General features: G+C 38.7%; 1 protein-coding gene across 1 annotated transcript; it reads left to right on the forward strand.

The window, feature by feature from the left end:
* The first annotated feature begins 501 nt into the window (after positions 1 to 501).
* On the forward strand, positions 502 to 14,120 carry LOC122201152 (putative olfactory receptor 10D3). The gene is made up of 2 exons (XM_042907098.1): positions 502 to 1,439; positions 13,985 to 14,120. The coding sequence occupies exons 1-2, from the start codon at positions 502 to 504 to the stop codon at positions 14,118 to 14,120; spliced, it is 1,074 nt and encodes a 357-aa protein (XP_042763032.1).
* The last annotated feature ends 7,608 nt before the right edge of the window (positions 14,121 to 21,728 follow it).

Consider the following 21,728-nt stretch of genomic DNA (forward strand, 5'->3'; position numbering starts at 1 on the left):
TATGACAACAAATCAGACTGGGAGAAACTATATAAAAATGGTAGTAAGAGCTGATTCCTGGGTGGCTCAGTCCATTGAGTGTCTGACTCTTGATTTTGGCTCAAGTCATGATCTCATGGTTCATGGGTTTGAGCCCCATGTCAGACTCCAGGCTTACAGTGAAGAGCCTGCTTGGGATTCTCATTCTCTCTCTCTCTCTCTCTAAATAAATAAATAAATAAATAAATAAATTTAGAAAGAGTTGATTCCTGCGAGAGGTTGCCAACTATAAAGATAAATTATTCTGCTACTTAATCTAATATATGAAAAAACTGAGGCCAAATGTGACATATGACAGCTCCAAGGCCAGATTTAGCGTGGTTCTCCTTTCCCTTTTTGACCTCCCTTTGCTTGTAGCCACCGCTTCAGAAAGAATTCTATTAGGAAGAGATTTTCACAGTTATTTGTGGTCTCACATCACGATTATCACTGTACTTTTCCAGGACCCCCCGAGGCACAAACATGCAGAACTACACTTCTGTGACGGAGTTTACCCTGTTGGGAATTCCAAATACTGAAGGGCTGGAGAATATGCTGTTTGTCCTCTTTCTGGCCTTCTACCTCTTCACCTTGCTGGGGAACCTGCTCATCTTCCTCACCATTCTGGTTTCCTCTAACCTGCACACCCCCATGTATTTCTTCCTGGGAAACCTGTCTGTGTTTGACATATTTTTCCCTTCAGTGAGTTCCCCCAAAATGATGCTCCACCTAATGGGGCCAAGCCGGACCATCTCTTACCAGGGCTGTGCCTGTCAGCTCTTCTTCTACCACTTCCTGGGTGGCACTGAGTGCTTCCTGTACACGGTGATGGCCTATGACCGCTTCGTGGCTATTTGTCACCCTTTGCGATACACAGTCATCATGAGCCACAGGGTGTGTACCGGCTTGATGTTGGGCACTTGGCTGGGCGGCTGTCTACATGGAAGTATCCTCACGTTTCTGGTCTTTAAGTTACCCTTCTGTGGCCCCAATGAGGTGGATAATTTCTTCTGTGATATCCCAGGGCTGCTGCCGCTGGCCTGTGCAGACACCTCTCTAGCCCAGACCGTGAGTTTTACTAACGTGGATGTTGTGACTCTGACATGCTTTTTCCTTATCCTTACTTCCTATGGCCACATCGTCATTTCCATACTGAAAATCGGCACCTCTGCAGGCAGGCGCCGAGCTTTTTCAACCTGCAGTGCCCACCTGATATCAATCTTCTTGTTTTACGGTCCAGTGATGCTCATCTATCTCAGGCCTGCTTCCAGCCCCTGGCTAGATTCTGTTATTCAGGCGTTAAATAACATTGTCACTCCTTCTCTTAACCCTTTGATTTACACCTTGAGAAACAAGGATGTGAAATTGGCCTTGAGGCAAGTATTCACTCAAGTGGTCCATATTTCTGGGATAGAAAGAAGGTAGGGGGAAAACTCCTCTCTGAAATTCTTTGGGGAGTTGCTTCGGATCCACTACTCCGAGAACCAGACTGTTGCCAAATAGCGAGCTGGGCAAAGTTACTACCAGTCGTTTCTCAGGAGTCCTGACAGCCAACATGGTAGGAGTCAGCTGAGCCTCTACTTCAGTCCCACATGGAAACTTTCCAGATTAACCCAGGCTTTTCTCTTAAAAAAAAAAAAACAAAACAAAACAAAAAAAAACTTAAAAAAAAGTTTATGTATTTATTTTGAGACAGAGAAATAAAGAGAATGGGGAAGGGGCAGAGAGAGAGAATCCCAAGCAGGCTCTGCACTGTCAGTGCAAGCCCGACGTGGGGCTTGAACTCACAAACCAAAGGATCATGACCTGATCCAAAGTTGAGGGTTGCAGCTTAACCAACTGAGCCACCCAGGTGCCCCTGCCTTTTCTTTTTTTAATTTGCCAAAACAATGTATCTTTTCCACCGGGCACAATCTGTCCTTGTTGGAACTCTGGTTTGACCAGTTACCATAAAGCTTCAAGGTTTTAGAGGCTATGGACTGTCTTCCATCCCTGCATCCTCACCCCTTCCTCCCTTTCTTGCTTCCTCCTTTCCTTCTCTGCTCCCTCCCTTCCTTCCAAAATGTATGCCTCACTCTATTCTATTACAGTCTCTCCCTGGCCATTCAACAAAACTAGGTTTTATGGTCGACACATTATAAATTAAAACATAAGATTGCACAATTGGCTAAATTTAAGTGTAAACTTAGTTTATAACATGGGCTTTTAGCATATCTTCCCAATGGAAAATAATTCCATCTGGAGCTTTATTCCTTTGGCCCTCAGAGAAGGCTGGCATTGGACTTGACTCATTATATCTCAAGCGAGAAGCTGGTCATGAATCTATTCTTACAAGATAAGAGAATGGAGTCCTTTAAATTTGTAGAGGAGAGCAGTTTTGAGCCAGAATTCTCTATACACTGTATATATTTTCTGTTTCTTAAAAATATAATGTATCTAAAAAAATAGAATATATCTGCAATTAATTAAAATTGAACCAGTAACAAAATTTATTATTTATCTTTCAACATTTAAATTTTAACATTTAATCAAATGAATTTCAGGGAAATTATCAATTCTGTTCAGAGTCATCCACTCAAACACCTAAAACAATAGCTAACATTTAAAATCTTACTATTTGTATGATGGTGTTATAAGTACTTTCCATGTGTTGGCTAAGTTAATTCACAAAATCCTAATGGGTGGATACTGTGATATCCTTCTTTTATAGACAAAGAAACTATGGTCAGAGAAGTATTCACACAAGGGAATTTGGATCTAGAACTAGACTTTTACTGCCTTATAAGAAGAAGTGAAAAACCATAAATTTCTGTACAGTCACAGTTATCCTTATATCTTGTTTTTTATATACCACTTACTGTTCTAATATTTTGCACATTAATGTATAATATTTTGCACATATTAACTAATATAATATGAACAGCATCTCTATTTGGCAGATATAATTACTCTCCTAAATTATATATGCGAAAACTGAGGCACGAAGGTATTAAGTAACTGCAGAATAGTAAAATAGTGAGACATTGGCCATAATAAGGGAAGCACTCTGGGTGACATAAGTAGAAATAAGAAATGATGGGAAGATAAATACCTCAACTCTTTTCACTCTATAGTAATATCCATTCAGTCAGTCAGTCAGTCACTGACCGATTAACTTAAAACTGTATACCTGACTGGTGTCAGATGGGATCAGAACAGAGTATCCACTAAATTATCTATAAAAAGAGTAAAAGGAAAAACTGTTTGTGGGAACATCTACCTGCCTATGATATAAGTCAAGCATTTACGTACAACTAGTTGATTTAGTATAATGGTTGCTAATATCACTACTTTATCATTCAAGGGTCACCTTATTTACCTCATTTGAATGTTCTTGAATCTCCGGCACAACCTGTGCTATTGCATTTGTTTGTATTATGACACCACAGATCACTCTGAAATTTAGCAGTTTGAAACATTTATTGTCTCACACAGTTTCTGAGGGGCAAGAATCCTGGGGTAGCTTAGGTGTACAGTCTTGTCTTGGGATCTATCGTGAGTTTGTAGTCACACTGTTGGCCAGGGCAGCAGTCACTTGAAGGCACGATTGGGGCTGGGGGATATGCTTCCAAGATGGCTCATTACATTGCTGTTGGCAGGAGGCCTCAGTCCTCAATCACTACCTGGGCTTCTGCTACATATAGTCCCTACATGTCTTCACAAAATGGCAACTGGCTTCTACCAAAGTGAGTGATCCAAGAGAGAGTCTAAACAGGAAGAGGCAAATGCCTTTTATGACCAAGTCTCCAAAGTCATGTAGCATCATTCCTACTTTTATTTTCTTTCTGTTAAAAGTGAATCACTACATTTAGCCCACACTCAGTGGGACAGTAATTAGGCTCCACCTTTTGAAGAGAATGTCAAAAAATTTATCATTGTATTTCTAACTACTCCATCGCAGGTATATGTCCACCTTATTTAATTTTTTTTTCCTGTTGTAATTCTTCATTTAGAATTACTTCATATGCTAAAGACATATCCTGCACTACATACTTCTTTGCATGGTCTTCTTGATTTAGAGCATCCGCTATAATCCTTTCTACCTTTATGAGAACCGTGTGTCTTTTGGGTTTTTGTTCATCCTCAACCATTTCCATAATACTTTCTCCAAACACCCCATTCCACAGTGATCCCTTTCTTCTACCAGCAGATAGCTCTTATTGCTTAAATTATTCACTTGTCATTAAGAAATACAAATTATAAGTGTTCTTACGTCATCATTTCAGATAGTTACATGATTTGTAGGTTACTATTTAACATTTTAATCAGTGACTAACCTAGAATACAATTAAGTCAGAAGGACAGCTTTTAGGGTAACATCAAATATGTATTTTCAGTTTACTATTTATGTATTTATATAGTGCTATCCAAAGGGGATGGAGTAGTGAGAAAGATAGATACTGTCTCTGTCTTTATGGAGTACAAAACATATTGGAGAAGACAGACAGGGAACAAATACCCAATACATGATTGGGACAAAGACTTTGAATGAAAATAGAACAGACTGTGAAAACTAGTTCTAGATGAAAGTATCAAGACGAAGGAAGAAAGAAAAACAGAAAAATCAGCAAAAATGGAAACCCATAGCACTTACCCGGAGACAAGACGCATCAAATATATTATTATATATTATTCAATTTCTGTTCCTGAACTTGGCTAACTTGAACACTATCACTCCTCCTAGCTGGCACTGTGAAATAAATTGAAATGGCACCCTTGAAATGAATGGAACAGCACTTTAAAAAATGGATTTTGATGAATATTGTTCAAAATACTTTAAAAATGCTTTACACACCATGGTGACCAGTAACTTGGTATTCCTATTTTTTAGGAAAAAGAAGGCTCTCCATTGACAAGGACCTTCACTATAATAAATACATTATTTTAAAATGTTTATTTATTTATTTTGAGAGAGAAAGCATGAGTGGGGTGGGGGAGGAGGGAGAGAGAGAGAGAGAGACAGAGAGAGAGAGAGCATCCCAAGCAGGCTCTGTGCCAACAGCTCAGAGCCTGGAGCCTGCTTCGAATTCTGTGTTTCTGTCTCTCTCTGCCCCTTCCCTGCTCATGCTCTCTCTCTCTCTCTCTCTCTCTCTGTCAAAAATAAATTTAAAAAAAACATTAAAAAAACTTAAAAAAAAAAAAAAGAAGTTGTTGTGGCAAAAGAGGTTGCAGCCTGTTTCTCCTTTCAGATTTTGATTTTTTTTTTTTGTCTTCCATTTAGGTCTTTCATCCACTTTAAACAATAAACTCATTATTCTACCTGGAACTTGATTAAAAATTAGGAATTTAATTTCTGTTTAACTTTATGATACCTAACCTGTTGTCTTGTTATTTAATATTTAATGCATTCCCAATATTAATCTGTCTGTGGACTTTTAGAATAAACTAGTCATTGATATTGTGTGTTTTAGTATTTGCTTAAAATTCACTCATTTGAACTTTATTCAGAGATTCACATCTATTTGAATTATGGATTTGGTGGCATGTTTTTAAAATCAATTTTTAGTTCCATCTGTTACCTTTATAAAATAAATCAGACAAACATACTGATTAAATTTTTGTGCTCTGGAAAAGAGAACACAGGAGGATTATCTGTTTCTTCAAATAGTCTATAATGTCTTCTAGCTGTAAGGTGATTTTTATAAGCAATTCTTAAAAAATGCTTCTTTTTTTCATAACCATCAATTTATTCTGATTTTCGATTTTTCCCTTGAGTTGTTCTTTTGATGAATACTTTCCTACTGAAAATTTTTATTTTATTTAAGTCAGTGACTTTCACACTTTAGCTAGTTTAAATCACCTTGAGTCTGGGATTGGAGATTGCAATTTTAAAATACAGTTCCTCTGTTTCATCCTCTGGAGATTGTGATTCATAAAGTCTGAAGAGAGGACCAGAAATCCCTATTTTTAACAAGCACACTCCAGGGATTAATTTGGGATTAATTCATCAGAATAACTACCTTGACTTTTTTCTTTGTATCTGTTATTATATTCTCATGCTCAATCTACTGTTATTTATTTTGCACTTTCTCACTGTCTACATAATTAGATTTGCCAAAAGTTTGTCTTTTATTCAGTTACTTCCTGAAAGAAAAACTTTTAAATCCATTTATTAGCTATCTTGACATTTGGTTTTGAGGTGGAAGATGCTATGCTGTATCTTGGTTACTTGTTGATTCCAATATTGTTAATATCTGTCTTTTTTAAAAATTTGGGTCTTTTCTCTTGTTTTGTATAAAATTGTAAGTATATGTATGATGTTTTTACCCACATGGTTAACTATAAAGAGCTGTAGATTTTTTTTAAGTTTATTTGTATTGAGAGAGAAGAGAGAGAGAGAGAGAGAGAGAGCGCACACACGTGAGCCAGGGAGGGGCAAAGAGAGGGAGAGAGAGAATCCTAAGCAGGCCCCACATTCTCAGCACTGAGTCCGATGCAGGGCTCGTGAACTCATGAACTGTGAGATCATGACCTGAGCCAAAACCAAAAGTCAGACGCTTAACCAGCTGAGCCACCCAGATGCTCTAAGAGCTGTAGAATTTTTAAAACTTTGCTTTTTAAATTATTGTTTTATACCTTAGTTGTTAGAAAAAAAATGAGTGATACATTTTTTACATTTTGGACTTGATTAAAGATATTTTTGTATTCTAACATGATCAAGTTGTGTCATTGTCCATATACACCAGCATCAAAAACAGGCTTGCACTGTACCGAAATTTTAAAACCAATTTAAGCATTAGATTTTCTTAAACTTCACAATTCGTTTTTGTTTTAATATTTTCTGATACTGTACTCTTTAAGGGCTATAGCACACAAAGTTATGATAATATGTAACTTGGGGCATAGAAATTATTAATACTCAGATTGTAATTGAACAGGGGAAAAGCCTTTAAATTTTACCATTGGATTTGTGAGTGGGGATTTTTCTTACTTTTACAAAAAATCTTAATCAAGTTTCTCTTCATCTAAACTTGGCACTCCCTTGACTCCTCTTACTAGAGACCACGTGTCTCTCACTTTTGTCACCTACAGCGCATTACAGAGTTTTCTCCTTATTTGTCCACATGCCCAAGGAACTGCCTCCTTTCTCCCTCTAACTGCAGTTCTCCGGCTATGTTGCATGGAAAAATTGCTATTTGCCAAGGGCTGTAGAAAGGAGAATTGATGGAGGAGAGCATATATGGGAAGATGGCATAGTCAGAGTCAGAAAGTGATGGATTTGGGACCAGACTCCAGACTTAGTCTTCCTCATTCTTTCTTATTCCTTAACCTGATTTTTTTTTGTTTTTATTAGAGGTCAGTTCATGGATAGGTCATGATTTCCAATCTCTCTCTAATTTTCTTTTTTTGCTGTTCCAAATAATACCTATCTGTATTCCTACTATTGGGCAATTTCCCCAGATTCTGAGATTTTTTTCCCAAAATTATTTTATGTTATTGATTTCTGGCATGATTTCAAGTTTTGAATATCCTTCTGCGGATTTTATTTAGGAGATATTGTATAAGATGTGGGTAATGGCACCATGTCAACTCATAACCTCCCCAAATGGAAACATGTTATTATAAAATGTACTTCATCTTATAACCCCCCCAAGTGGAAACATGTTATTATAAAATGTACTTCATCTTCCTGGACTTATTCCATATATATACATATATATATTTAACATTTATTTATTTTTGAGACAGAGAGAGACAGAGCATGAGTCGGGGAGGGGCAGGTAGAGAGGGAGACACAGAATCTGAAGCTGTAAGTACAGAGCCTGGGGCTTGAACTTGTGAACTGTGAGATCATGACCTGAGCTGAAGTCCGACACTCAACTGACTGAGCCACCCAGGCACCCCTTCCATACTGGTTTTGGACTTATAGTTGTTACTTATACTGCCTGTCTTAACAATTTTGGACTTATTCCATATTGGTTTTGGTGGGGGAACTTGTGAATTTCTATGGCAGAGTATAGAAAGCTTCTTATTAATATTTAGAAAGTAGCCTTCCTGAGCACATTACTAGATTTTATATATGTATATATACATATATGTATGTTCACTCGAATAAAATGAAAGAAACCCTCCTTAATCTGTTTCTTTAATAAAATAATATTTTTGCATTATTTGTGTTTTGATTGCATCTACTTACCAATGAATTAAACACAATAAACAAATTAAACTCGCTATAAATGGTTGATCCATTTTGATTGAAATGACATTGGAGGAGTCACATGTTGTAAGTTGAGTTAGCTACCCTCTCTCAATTTGTAAATTTCACTTATGAGATAAATTGGAATCTCAACCATTTCTCGCTCTTTAGCAACTCCATAAAAATGTCTTAATTGCTTCCTTTAAAAAATAATCATAAACAAAACCAGATACTGTATATAAAAGCAAATGTGTTTTCTTAAGGCAATGGTATTTGAAAACTCATAGTATTTAGTATACTAAATAGTATACTACTTACTACTTAGTATACAGTATAATACGTAGTATTAGCTTCTTTTAACTTCAGTCCTTCACAGATGGGCTATTTTCTCCTAGTTGTACCAAGCCTCCAGTACCACTAGTTTGCATCTGCATAAAGCCTTGGGTCCCTTCAATCCTACCGTGACTCTCATCCTAGTTATTCCGAATCATCATACAGGCAAGCTCTCCCCTAACTCCACCCATAAGTTCCGTACCTTGTTCATGTAGTCAAACTGCGCTATGCTTCCTCCACAGTGATTCTCCATGCACTACTGACCTCTTCCTTAACTCTTCCTATTGTCTTCTGCAAAAACCTTCTTTAGAATGTTACTTACATTTCCTGTACTAACTGAAAGGAGATTCTTTCTTTCAGGGGAATTTGTATTTGTTTCATCTTAAAATTCCACAGGAAACCAAAAACCAGCTGTTAGTTGACATGTTGGTAATTAAGTTAATTGTTAATTGCCTCTGATTGTTTAAGTAACCCAGAAATGCAGGTATGTATGTGAAGCTTACCAATTTTTAAATGTTGCAGCTAAAGTGATAGGAAAAAAAGCCCAATAAATTTATTATCAAAAACCTACCCACAAAGTCAGGTTTGAACTTCTTTAGTTCATTAGTCCTGTTCTGCAAAACCTTTTCGGTCTTCTTAGGAATTTTTTTGATTTCTGATTTTTCATAAATACTTTATAAGAAATTAGTAAAGGCTAATTCAGAGACTGCTATCTGGATATTATTTAAAATCACAGAGCTGTCTTGACAATCAACACAAAGAAGAATCACCTATCAGGGGCGCCTGGGTGGATCAGTCAGTTGAGCATCCGACTTCAGCTCACGTCATGATCTCCCAGTTGACAAGTTCGAGCCCCACGTTGGGCTCTGTGCTGACAGCTCAGAGCCTGGAGCCTGCTTCGGATTCTGTGTCTCCCTCTCTCTCTGCCTCTTCCCCGCTCATGCTCTGTCTCTATCTGTCTCAAAAATAAAGATAAACATTAAAAAAAAAAAAAAAAAGAAGAATCACCTATCAGAGATAGTTACATGTGATAAGTCTAGAGAAGAGGTAAAAAGGATGGAATAGTTCCACAGTGTGCCAAGATGATATATCTTCATGATTTTGCATAAGAAGAAAGGAGGAACTGATTATTATACTAACAAAATCTTGTAAAAATGTTATCAAATATTTCAGGGTATAAAATAATTCTAGTACCATTTCTTTCTACCGATTGCAGATTCCTACATAATACTCATTCCTCATGTTCTGCATTTCCACTTAATAAACTGATTTAAGTTCTATTCAGAGTAGATGATGCATCATGCAGAAAAATTAAATGAAGGCACTTGATTTTTTGAATCCTGCCTTGGAGATTGACCTCTGAATCCAGGTGAAATGCCCTGATCGGTCAGCAGATGGCACCATTGGGACATCGATAAGCTAGGTTCATTTTGCACTGACAGACAGCAATAAAGATCCTGGAACTGAACTGAGAGGATGAAGAATGGTTGAAATGATGATTAGTACCATGTGAGAGAGGCCTGGGAAGCAAAATGGTTTTCTGATAATACCACCATGTATTCTCTTTCTAGAGAAGCAGCTTCAAATCACTATTATTTTTACATGTTGGTGCCACTATGTGCATTGTTCTGTGTGCCACAGAAGTAATTTAGGTAAGAAGAGAGAAACCCTTAACGGGAATATGGCTGGCAAAGGTTACAAGACCCCACACTGCATTTACAGAACGCAAAAGAAATACTGTGATGCTAATGCACACACCTGCCTTAGCCCATAACTTCGTTATTCCCCCCATTAGCCACCAAAGAAGGAAGGGAATTGGACATTTCCTTTATCATAGAAAGAGTCTACATCTCCTTTATCAAGAAGCCCCAGGGACTAATTTTAGCCTAGAAATTGTGTGGTGGTAACATGTTACCAAGTTTTAGTTTCTGCAAAAGGAAACAATCCAGGGAATTTCTTAGCTACAGGATATTATCACCATTCTTTGATCAACATATAGCAATAGATACTGTTGGGTATTGCAAAGTCCCTTCTGATAAAACGATAAATGAAAACATTCACAAAATTCTGAGTCTTGAGAGAATGTGTAGTGTCATATTTCTCTGTCTTTGATTTTTTTAAAAAATAAATTTACCCCGGTAAATGTTCCTTTAATAATGGGAACTTTTAGGACACCCACTTGTACTGGGGAAATTGTTCTATGTCCTCTGAAATGTAACCTTTGCTGCCTAAAATGGTTTCCTACTTGGTTACTTTGGTTGAGAATTGGTGGCATGAGTTATAGTACTTAAACATAAATTTGTATTTTTTTGAAAGTATCACTATTTGAAAATTTTATTTTTGGGCAGAATTGTTTTCCTCTTCTTAGTTCAAAACCTCAGAAACTTCCTGGTATAATCTGAAACTGGGAGAGAGAAGGAAGAGCCTGCCCACTCCAGATTGCAAGGGAACTTAACATACAAGGCTTGTCCTAGGTGATAGCAAGGCCAGGACATCTCCATGCCTGCTCCCTACATCTGAAATGTTTGTACAGAGGCCTTAACTGGGTTCGGTGACTGGTACCACCCATGTAGTTATATAGGTATGGATGAAATGGCCTTATGAAGTAAGTGAAAGGATTAAACATGACAGTTTAGGGGCATCTGGGTGGCTCAGTCAGTTAAGTGTCCAACCCTTGATTTCGTCTTGGGTCACGGCCACGTGGTTTGTGGCTTTGAGCCTTGCATCAGGCTCTGCACTGACAGTGTGGAGCCTGCTTGGGATTCTCTCTCTCTCTCTCTCTCTCTCTCTCTCCTCCTCTTTCTCTGTCCTTCCCCCCCACCACTCTCTCTCTCAAAATAAATAAATAAATAAATAAAGAAATAAATAAATAAAACATGATAGTGAACACTTAAGAAACAGTATTTCCACCTGTAGGTTAAGTGCATTCTGAGGCTGTAACATGGATTTTTTTGGTTGCTACTTTAATTGAGATGGTTATCTTTATTTATTTATTTTTTATTTTTTCAATACGTGAAATTTATTGTCAAATTGGTTTCCATACAACACCCAGTGCTCATCCCAAAAGGTGCCCTCCTCAATACCCATCACCCACCCTCCCCTCCCTCCCACCCCCCATCAACCCTCAGTTTGTTCTCAGTTTTTAACAGTCTCTTATGCTTTGGCTCTCTCCCACTCTAACCTCTTTTTTTTTTTTTTTTTCCTTCCCCTCCCCCATGGTCTTCTGTTACGTTTCTCAGGATCCACATAAGAGTGAAACCATATGGTATCTGTCTTTCTCTGTATGGCTTATTTCACTTAGCATCACACTCTCCAGTTCCATCCATGTTGCTACAAAGGGCCATATTTCATTTTTTCTCATTGCCACGTAGTATTCCATTGTGTATATAAACCACAATTTCTTTATCCATTCGTCAGTTGATGGACATTTAGGCTCTTTCCACAATTTGACTATTGTTGAGAGTGCTGCTTGTTATCTATATTTATTGATGTGGAAAATGTTCAGGGAATAATAGGAAAATTAGAGTACAAAGTAATAACTACAATATTATGTCACTTGTGTAAATTTGTATCTATGTGGGCTTATATATGTGTGTTTGGTGGAAAGTTGTCCACCAAATTATTATCAGTGGTTCTTAATGGGTAATGAGATTCTTAATGGATAAAAAATATGGAGGGGGGTTTCTTTACTAAAGCATCATTAGCATATTACTATTAAAAATTATGTAGTTTTTTTTTTTTTTTAAAAAGCAAGTCCTCTTGAATGAGTCTTCAATAATTGTTCTCACCTAATGTGGCTGGAATCTACTGAGCCCACTAGATAAAGCTAGATTAAAGGGAAGGAAGTTCAATGAACTCTAAGTATATACTCAAAAGTGAAAAAATGATTAAAACCAAAAAAAAGACTTCCAGGGAAGGATGTAAAGTAGGAATCAAAGGATGGGGAACAATAATATAACTAATTATAGACTTTCAGAAAAAGCCAGAAAATAACCTCTGAGAGAAAAATCCTAAAAATGATCAATTTTGTGTCTTCTGTTAAAAGAATTTTTGTGTGTGTGCTGCGTTCTGGGTAATTTTCAGAGTTAAATCTTCTGGTTCAGCAATTTATTCTCTTTTGTCTGCTATTCAGACATAGACCGTATTGAATTTTTTAATTCAATAATATTATTTACATAAGATTTCTACTGGTTTTTTTTCATAACTTTTCTTGGCCTTATCTCAATTTCTTGTTCTTATGTCATTATAATACTATCACTTTATTTATTTACTTATCTATTTATTTATTTATTTTAACATTTATTTATTTTTGAGAGATAGAGAGAGATGGAGCGTGAGCCAGGGAGGGGCAGAAAGAGAGGGAGACACAGAATCCGAAGCAGCCTCCAGGCTCTGAGCTGTCAGCACAGAGCCGGACGTGGGGCTCGAACCCACGAACTGGGAGATCATGACTGAACCGAAGTCAGACGCTCAACCGACTAAGCCACCCAGGCGCCCCTATAATAAATAGTATCACTTTAATTGTCTCTTTTATACTTATATTTTAAATTATTTTAAATGTCTCATTTTAAAATGTCCTAACCTATAACTTATTCTGAGTTTTAAGTTTTTTTGTATGTTTTTTCAGCGTACTGGTTTCCTTGAGTAGTTGATGTAAACTCTTATAAAACAGTTCACGGCTGTGAGTCCCCACTGGATGGTGATTATTTTGTGGGTGTGGCTCTGGCCTGGAGCTGGCTTGGGTTGTACAGCTCTGGTCTGAGCCTAATTTGGGCAGAGGAGCTCTGGCCCCCAGCCTCAGATGGGTGCTATGGGTGTCTTGGCTGAACATTTTCAATTTCTCATTCCTAGAGAATTCTTTTTACTTGTTTTCACCTGCAGGTTTTTTTTTTTTTTTTTAATTTTGGGGGGAGTGTAGCATGAGTGGGCAGAGGCAGAGAGAGAGAGAGAGAGAGAGGGAGAGAGGGGATCCAAAGCATGCTCTGTGTTGAGAGCAAAGAGCTTGATGTGGGATTCCAGCTCATGAACAATGAGGTCATGACCTGAGCTGAAGTCAGATGCTTAACTGACTGAGCCACCCAGGTGCCCCTTCATCTGCAATTCTTTATTGTATTTTTCTATAATTTCTTTGTGTTTAGAGAAAGAGATCAAAGTTTCAGTATATGCTAACTCTTTCTTCTGGAGTCAGATGCCCAAGATTTAATTTTCTTTTTTTTTTTTACATTATAACTTCATAAGCTTTTGATACTTCTGCTTTTTCAATGCCCTGTAATGACCCTGGAATTAAAAGTAAGTAGTGCCCATGACTCACTGGAAGATAACTACACTGGGGAAATCTGTCTTTTCACATTCTCTGCCTAATGGGAATAAAACCCAGATGGGAAAAAGTGAAGAGTGAAAGTTGGGAATAAAAGTGGACAGCAGGCTGATTCTATAGGGCTTTTAACTGATTTAAAGGAGATGTATAGTGAGTAATATCAGTATAAAGAAGTGGGTACAAGACAGTACTAATGAGCTGGAGGCCAGTGTGGGCCTCCGAGGGCGTGTGCTGGAAAACGTCACAACTGTGCTCCATCACACCACTGTGAGATAATCTGGTGTGTGTCCCCAAGAGATAAGAGGAAATGGACCTGCATGTCAAATCAGCCTGCACCATTCCACATGATTATCTCACTTCCCATCAGATTATCATTTATCTCTGAGGACTTTTGTCGCTTATGATTAGGTAAATATTCACTTCTGACCATCTCTCTGGTTATCTTGTTCCTATATAGACTTTGCTATACTAGTTAAGAGTTCTTTGGTGAATTGCTGGTGTCGACACAATAGCTGTCCTTGATGACATCTGGTCTTTTACTCTTCCTTCAGTGGAAGCGACCTTGTTTCCACTGAGGAACTCCACTGAGTCTTTTGACTGGGGGGCTAAGAAGAGAAATAAGGGAGGGGTAAGGGCACAGAAAGTGTAATCTTGAAGTTCTTTCACTGTGTTGTAGCTCTGAGTTCTTTAGCCCACCGCTCAGCCTGTGCATCAACTTCCCCTCTCTCTTGTTGGATCATCAGGACGTACTAGCAAGGGGAGACTCTTCCTAGTATCTCGTCTCAGTCGTCCCCCTGGAAGTTGTTCCCCCAGGACTATGTGTCCTTTCTGCAGCTTCTGAGCTCTGTGATGGCGTCTGATCATTTCAACACTTGCCACTCTTGGACAGAGTCCCTAGAGAGACTGTTTCTCTTCCAACTTGGGTATCCGCGGAGGAGAGAATGTGAATGAGCTGCCACCCGTAGAGCTTCAAGGACTTTATAATCTGATAAACTAACAGGACCGAGCTCATCTGGCTTTCGACACTGATGCGGGAGAGGAAGCACAGCATTCCTAGTGAGAAATCACAAAATACCCCAGGCACGGCTTCCGGGCCCCACCACTGCGTGGGCTGTGCGTGTATACAAGAGGTGAGGCAACATGTATGAGCATTCCTTACTTAGCATCTCTTGTTAGTCACGTGGACCCCTGCTCTCAGTTTTCCTGCGGCTGGATCACATGAATTATATTCTGCAATGGAGAATCTCAATAGCCAGCTTCTGGTCGCTGTGAGACGCACTGCAAAGAAGCAGGCAGCTTTAGAAACGTGCCTCATGTATGATCAGTCAATGTTGTTCTTTTCGTGAGTGTGACCCATTTTCACCTCTGGGTCTGGAGGCGAGTTGGAGAGTCCAGCAGGGAAGCACCCTCCTTCCAGTGGGGCAGGCCACACTTCTTGTTTCTTCTCCTTATTCTTTATGGTATTCCTCCCCCCCCCCCCCACCGAGTTGTGAAGCTATGCCAGACATTTAAAAGATTTACAGCATTGAAACCTACACTTCAAGATTAGTGTTTTCATAGGACAAGGGACATTCACCGAAGAAGGTAAACCCTTTGCAGCGGGGTCACCTCCTTTTGGATGCTCCCACTTTGCAATCTTGCTTCAGACCCTTCAGATCCCCATCCTTCTGAAAATTTTTCTGCTAACTCTGTCATCTAACTAGTAACCAAATGTCTACAAGCCTAATTCTTACCTAACCTCCATCACCCCACCTCCAGCATTACTATCTCGCACTTGTTTCAAATATTTCTCTTTGCTTATCTTGATGTCTATAAACGAACTGTTGAATTCAAGCCTGACAAACCTCCCGTGTGAAAACATTAATTTTCGGGCTCAACGTATTCTATTGTGATGAGAGAGAAGGAGTATATATTTTCAAACTGTGACAACTTGCAAGATTGTCTCTTTCAGAATGATCTTAACATTTTGCTTTATTAGGCGGAACACCAGCAGTTTTTTCCCTACATTTCCCATTTCAGTTCTGCCTCCCTGTTTTCATAAAAATCAGCAACAGGCTTAAGAGTGAGTCATACAATTTTCAATTGCCTCATACTGCCTGCTTGGAAAGTACATGATTAAATTCTCAGGCATCAGTGGCTAAATTATTTCAGTAATAGAGTTAGTGTGTGAGAAAATATAATTTACTTTCAACAATCAAGAGTCCTTGAATTTTGCTCTTTTTAATAGATAAAGAACTAGATAGGAGATAGTATAATTCTCACCCACCTGAACATATTGAGATACTACCCTTTTGTGCCAATTGAGGTAAGCTATTTTCTAGATAAGTGTGGCTTTATATAGAAAAAAGAATCATCTATTTTTGTTTCGTATATAGGAATTGGAAAATATTTAATTTTTAGTGGTGTCTTCTAAAAAAAGTTTAAAAACCAATGTTCTGAAATAAGGGAGATACGCAATTTAGTGAATGGTTTGCAGTGACATTGTCTCCTTTCCTGCTTTCTCCACAGAAATGAGAAAAGAATAGAAAATTGTTTAGTTTGGGGACATCAAATAATGGATAGCAATTGAATATCTGAGATTCTCATAATGAGCTGCATTACGTTTAAAGCACGAGTTCCAGTAACTATCCACACTGCAAAATAGGATTTAGGAAGGATTTAGAAGAATAGGATTTAGAAAGACATAGCACTGGTTAAACCACAGTTCCTTGAAAGTGGCTAAGAAAAGAATAAAGATTCCTCTAGAAGTTCTTTTTTTCCATTTGCAACTATGTGGATAGAACTAGAAGGTATTATGCTGAGCGAAATTAATCAGAAAGACAAATATCATATGACTTCACTCATATGAGAAATTTAAGATACAAAACAGATGAACCTAAGGTAAGGGAAGCAAAAATAATATAAAAACAGGGAGGGGAACAAAACATACAGACTCTTTCTTAAATATAGGGAACAAACAGAGGGTTGCTGTAGTGGTTGTGTTGGGGGGGGGGCATGGGCTAAATGGGTAAGGGGCATTAAGGAATCTACTCCTGAAATCATTGTTCTTTTTTTTTTTATGAATAAAGTTTGTCTTTTAACTGTTTTATTCGGAACTTGTTTCACACTTTTGTTTCTCAGGCTAGAGATCAGGGAGCTCAACAGGATGGTCACACAAACTCAGGCCAAATCACGGAATAAAGGAGGGCTCTGGTTCTGGGCTTTTGTCCATGGCCACAAAGAATTGCGGTTTGGTGGGCGATGCAGGCTGAGAAGGCTTCTCTGCTGAGATAATTTTTGGTATTACAATTCCACTGCAAATATAAGAATAATGGAAACAGGAGAGAGAGAGAGGGGGAAAAAGACCAACATTAGGAAAGCCTACCCTCTAGGCTTGTTTGCACGGGTCCCAGTTTAACTTTCGGAATGTTCTGGCAATGGTAGCCCACCTGTTTGGCACTGGATTAGGTTAACTGTAGGGTGAAGAGTGAGGAGATTTACACGTAACCAGCCTTCCACCCAGGTCCCTGTGACAGGTAGTATATACAGCTCGTGCTGCATGGTGATTATACATTGTAGTTGATGGCACTGCATCACTGGGGACAGGAAAGTCTCCGTACCCAAGAAGAGAAAGATTAGGCCACAGAACCTCTGAAACGGATGACCTGTCTCTGCTCAAAAGGCAAGCCAATCGTTTGAAAACAAACTCATGTCGGGGTGCCTGGGTGGCTCAGTCGGTTGAGTGTCCGTCTTCGGTTCAGGTCAGGATCTCGCAGTTCATGAGTTCAAGCCCCAGGCCAGGCTCTGTGCCGACAGCTTAGAGCCTGAAGCCTGCTTGGGATTCTGTGTCTCCCTCTCTCTATCCCTTCCCCGCTCATGTTCTGTCTCTCAAAAATGAATAAACGTTAAAAAAAAAAAAAAGAAAACAAACTTATGTCAAACACTAGCGACATTTTTCAAGGCCAAGGAAAGAGGGCGATGTGAAGTGGAAAGGAGCGAACAATAACTCAGAATATAACATTTTCCGAGGGGATACATAATTAAAATGATAGGAGCAGGATAATAAAATACACTTGCCAGCACTTAGCGATGCCCACTAGGATAAACTCAAACTTCACTGTGAGAGTTTGCATTTTATTTATTTATTTATTTATTTATTTATTTATTTATTTATTCATTTATTCATTTATTCATTTATTTATATGTTTTAATATATATATATTCTAAGTTCATTTTCTTTTGAGAGAGAGAGAGTGAGCAGAGGAGGGGCAGAGAGAGACAGAGAGAGAGGGAATCCCAAACAGGCTCTCTGCTGTTAGCATGGAGCTCCATATGGGGCTCAAACCCACGAACCCATGAAATCAAGACCTGAGCTGAAACCAAGGATGGGACACTGAACTGACTAAGCCACCCAGGCACCCAGTGAGTTTGCATTTTAGAGAAGAGTCAACAGAAGAATATCAATGAAAAAAGTTTTGCTTAGTATAAATATATAATATAATATAATATAATATAATATAATATAATATAATATAATATAATTTCAGGAAATCTTTACTAGCACTTTTGTAAAGGGAAGCTCTGAATAGTCTTGGATTCATTTTTCCATCCATTTTCATCTTACAAATCTTCATAGAACCGACAAATAGCATTCTTCCCCGTTCTCCCTCCTTTTGCCGTCCCAGGTCACCCCAGTCTATTAGCTCCTGCCTCCACTCCAGCACTGATCTCATCTCTGTGCTTATCTGGTTTCATTAAAACTTTGGACCCTTCTCTAAGAATAATTGAAAAATCTTCACATAAGGACAAGATGCTTTTCTTAAATCCTACCTCTAAAGTCATCTCATTTATTACATGGGAGTATCAAAGCTGATGGAAGAGACAAGAATACTGTCTCCAATAAAACATGGGGTGGTGGGAAGTGTCACTTTTAAGATCCACAAAGCAGAAGGTCTCTCACAGAACATCTGATCCAGATTTTGATAGATATCCCGGTTTCTACTTATTTTGATGGGAAAGAAACCAATCTCTCCTAATCTATGAAAATTTAAATATACTTGGTTTTGATCTTCCTTTGAGATGTTTTTCTTAGTCTTACTATGAAAAGATTGATTAAGTAGTTCTTTATTATAGACTTTGGTAATAATAAAACACTTAATTCTGGGGTGAAAACAGATAACAAATTGCTTGTAAAACCAGTTTTAATTAAAGATGACTGCGGCTGTCAGAGCCATTTAGTTTGTGCGTGGCATAATATGACATGGATGGATCATTTTTCGTATTCTTTCTTGTTTGTCTGAGGCTAATTTTAAGTTGCTTTGGATCTTTGGAAGCACACAAATTAATTCCTTGAATATCATAGTTAATCAATAAATGTTAATTGACTCTGGTTTATAAGTGTATTTATTAATGACATATTTCATTACTGAACATGTACTGAGTATCCATATGTGAAAGCATTGTGCTAGGTGCCTCAGATTTACAGTTGCATCAAGGAACCTTACAACTTAGGTGAGAAGGAGAAGGAAGGCAAAAACTAATTAAAAATTACTGTGTTAGTTCTACGAGCCAGGATTATGATAGGTGCTGAGAATGTTATCTAATCTTGCCAATGTCCACATGAGGGGGGTGTCATTATTCACAGCCGAACGGGAAGAAACTAAAGCCCAGAAAACGTAATAAGCCTAGTGTCCCACAGGAAGTGTGGGAATTCAACCCAAGCCTGTATTTCTCACTATCGCTAAAGCACGCTGCTGAAGGAAGCCTGTCAGTGAAAGTGCATACAATCTACACGAACAGAGGAGGAATCTGCTTCTCCAAGTTGGCATCATGGAAGAGATAACCGTCTGAGAGAAGTCTAGGTTGAAGAGGTTAGTGGTGGTTCATCAAACATTCCTGGACCCACAGTATGATGTGTTCGAGAAAACCACAACTCCGTTCCACACGTGGTCATGCAAATAGAAAGTTCTGTGGGAGAGTCAGGCTGGGACGGGCCTCACATGATGTGCTATAAAGTCTATACTTCATACGGCAGGCTCTGGAGCGCTGTCTGTGAATGATGTGATCTGATAGAGTTCTAAAAGGGGAATATGGATCAGCATGGACAGGAGGCTGGACTCAGGTTAGCGTGGTGGTCAGGATTCCATGTGGGAGGTCATCAGGCTGCGATGGGGGTGTGAAAAGAGGTGGTGGTAATTAGGAAGGAGAGAGGATGATAACTAGGGGGAAAATAGTTAAGAAATTGAGTAGTGGAACTTTGTGGGCGATTCCTAGTGAGAATATGAAAAAGTAGAGGTGTGCTCTCTGTGACTTGGGGATTTGGGTATATGTTGTAAGGTCATCACTCAAAAGATGGAAGGGAGGCAGGGGAGCTGCTAATTTCTCTTGTGTACTCTCTAATCACTTAAAGAGGTTCTGATGATCAGGGCACCTGGGTGGCTCAGTCGGTTAAGCATCCAACTTAAGTGCAGGTCATGATCTCACGGTTTGTGAGTTCAAGCCCCACATCAGGATCTCTGCTGAGCCCGTTTCAGATTCTCTGTCCCCCTATCTCTCTGCCCCTCCCCTGCTCACACTCTGTCTCTCTCTCTTTCTCAAAAGAAACAAGCTTAAGAAAAATTATATTAAAAAAAGACTCTATGCCTGATAAAGAATTACTTTCTTTGTCTTGCGCTCAGTATAAAGCTTAGCTTGGCAGGCGCTTGGAAAGCATGATGCTTCTTTATACATATGAGGCTGAGGTTAGAATTTTAGACAGTTATTGAACCATATTTCATAAATTCATGAATTCATCTATAAGCAGCTTGGGCTGTATGAAGTATTGCAACAACCTGAGGAGAGAATGATCTAATAATATATATATTGAGGGAGCCTAATCAAGCCTCTGTCTACTTCCTCATGTCTGAGTGCTACAATTGATGAGTAAATCTAAGGATACGTTTGAGGGTCAAAACAAAATGTTGGTCTTATTAATAATAAAGCTAGATTGTGAACGCAAGAGAATAGTCTGTCTTTCTCCCTCGAAAACCTTAGCAAAAACGGCATCTTGGTTTGCCCTCCCTCTTCTGCTGGGGGCAGGCAGGACACCTACGTTGCCTGGCAACCTATAGGGATCTGCCTGGATCCTCCTGCAGACTCTCCTGCTGGCCTCTTCAGAACAGAACATAAATTTATTTAACATCAAGGACACGCTACACCGTCGGCCAACAATGCATTCTCTAATTTATCTCTCGTCATAAATTATGTCTAGCCACGTTTTTCAATATAGCTCAGCAGAAGAAGCTGTAAAGTGAGCACTGATAACAGTGTTCACGCTGTGCCAAATAATATAATGCTGACAAAATTAACCTGCATACGAGTATCGGTTCTGAATATGAATCTTCTTATTAAAATTTCAGAAAGAAATGAAAATATAAATATGAAACGCCCTTTTGTTGTGTGTTAAAATGCAAAGAATTAAGCGTACAAAATTCTTTCCTCCACAGTTTCATATCCATCTTATTCGAAGGTTTGGGGTCGTGGTTCCTCCTCCTGTGGCTTATTTCCGGGCTCTGTTCTGATGGAATGGGGTGAGGCTCCTTTAATACTTCCCAATTTGAATCGGCCTACCCTGAGGCTCTCAATTAATTTCTATTTTCCCACATGGAAATCTGTCATTTTCACAAGACCAGCCCAGTATTTGAAATATTAAAAACAAAAGCACATTCCTAGCCATATAGTAACATGCCAAGCAAAATAATATTCCCAGGACCTAGTACATGATATAACTTCAACCCAGTTGCTACTCGAAACAAAAGCTCGTGGTTCTAGGGAGTAGGAGGGTAGACAGAGAAATACAAGCAAAGGGAGTAAATCTTCGTGTTAGCTCTGTCAGAATGCCAGTCAGCCTGTGGGGGTTGCCTGGAA

This window comes from Panthera leo, chromosome D1, assembly GCF_018350215.1.
Source record: "Panthera leo isolate Ple1 chromosome D1, P.leo_Ple1_pat1.1, whole genome shotgun sequence".
Classification (NCBI taxonomy): Eukaryota; Metazoa; Chordata; class Mammalia; order Carnivora; family Felidae; genus Panthera; species Panthera leo.

Bases quoted from the DNA above. Each gene is read 5' to 3' on its own strand.
- LOC122201152 (XM_042907098.1), top strand. From the start codon at position 502: ATGCAGAACTACACTTCTGTGACGGAGTTTACCCTGTTGGGAATTCCA. The intron at 1,440-13,984 runs GTAGGGGGAAAA...ACTGATTTAAAG, and splicing joins ATTTCTGGGATAGAAAGAAG to GAGATGTATAGTGAGTAATA.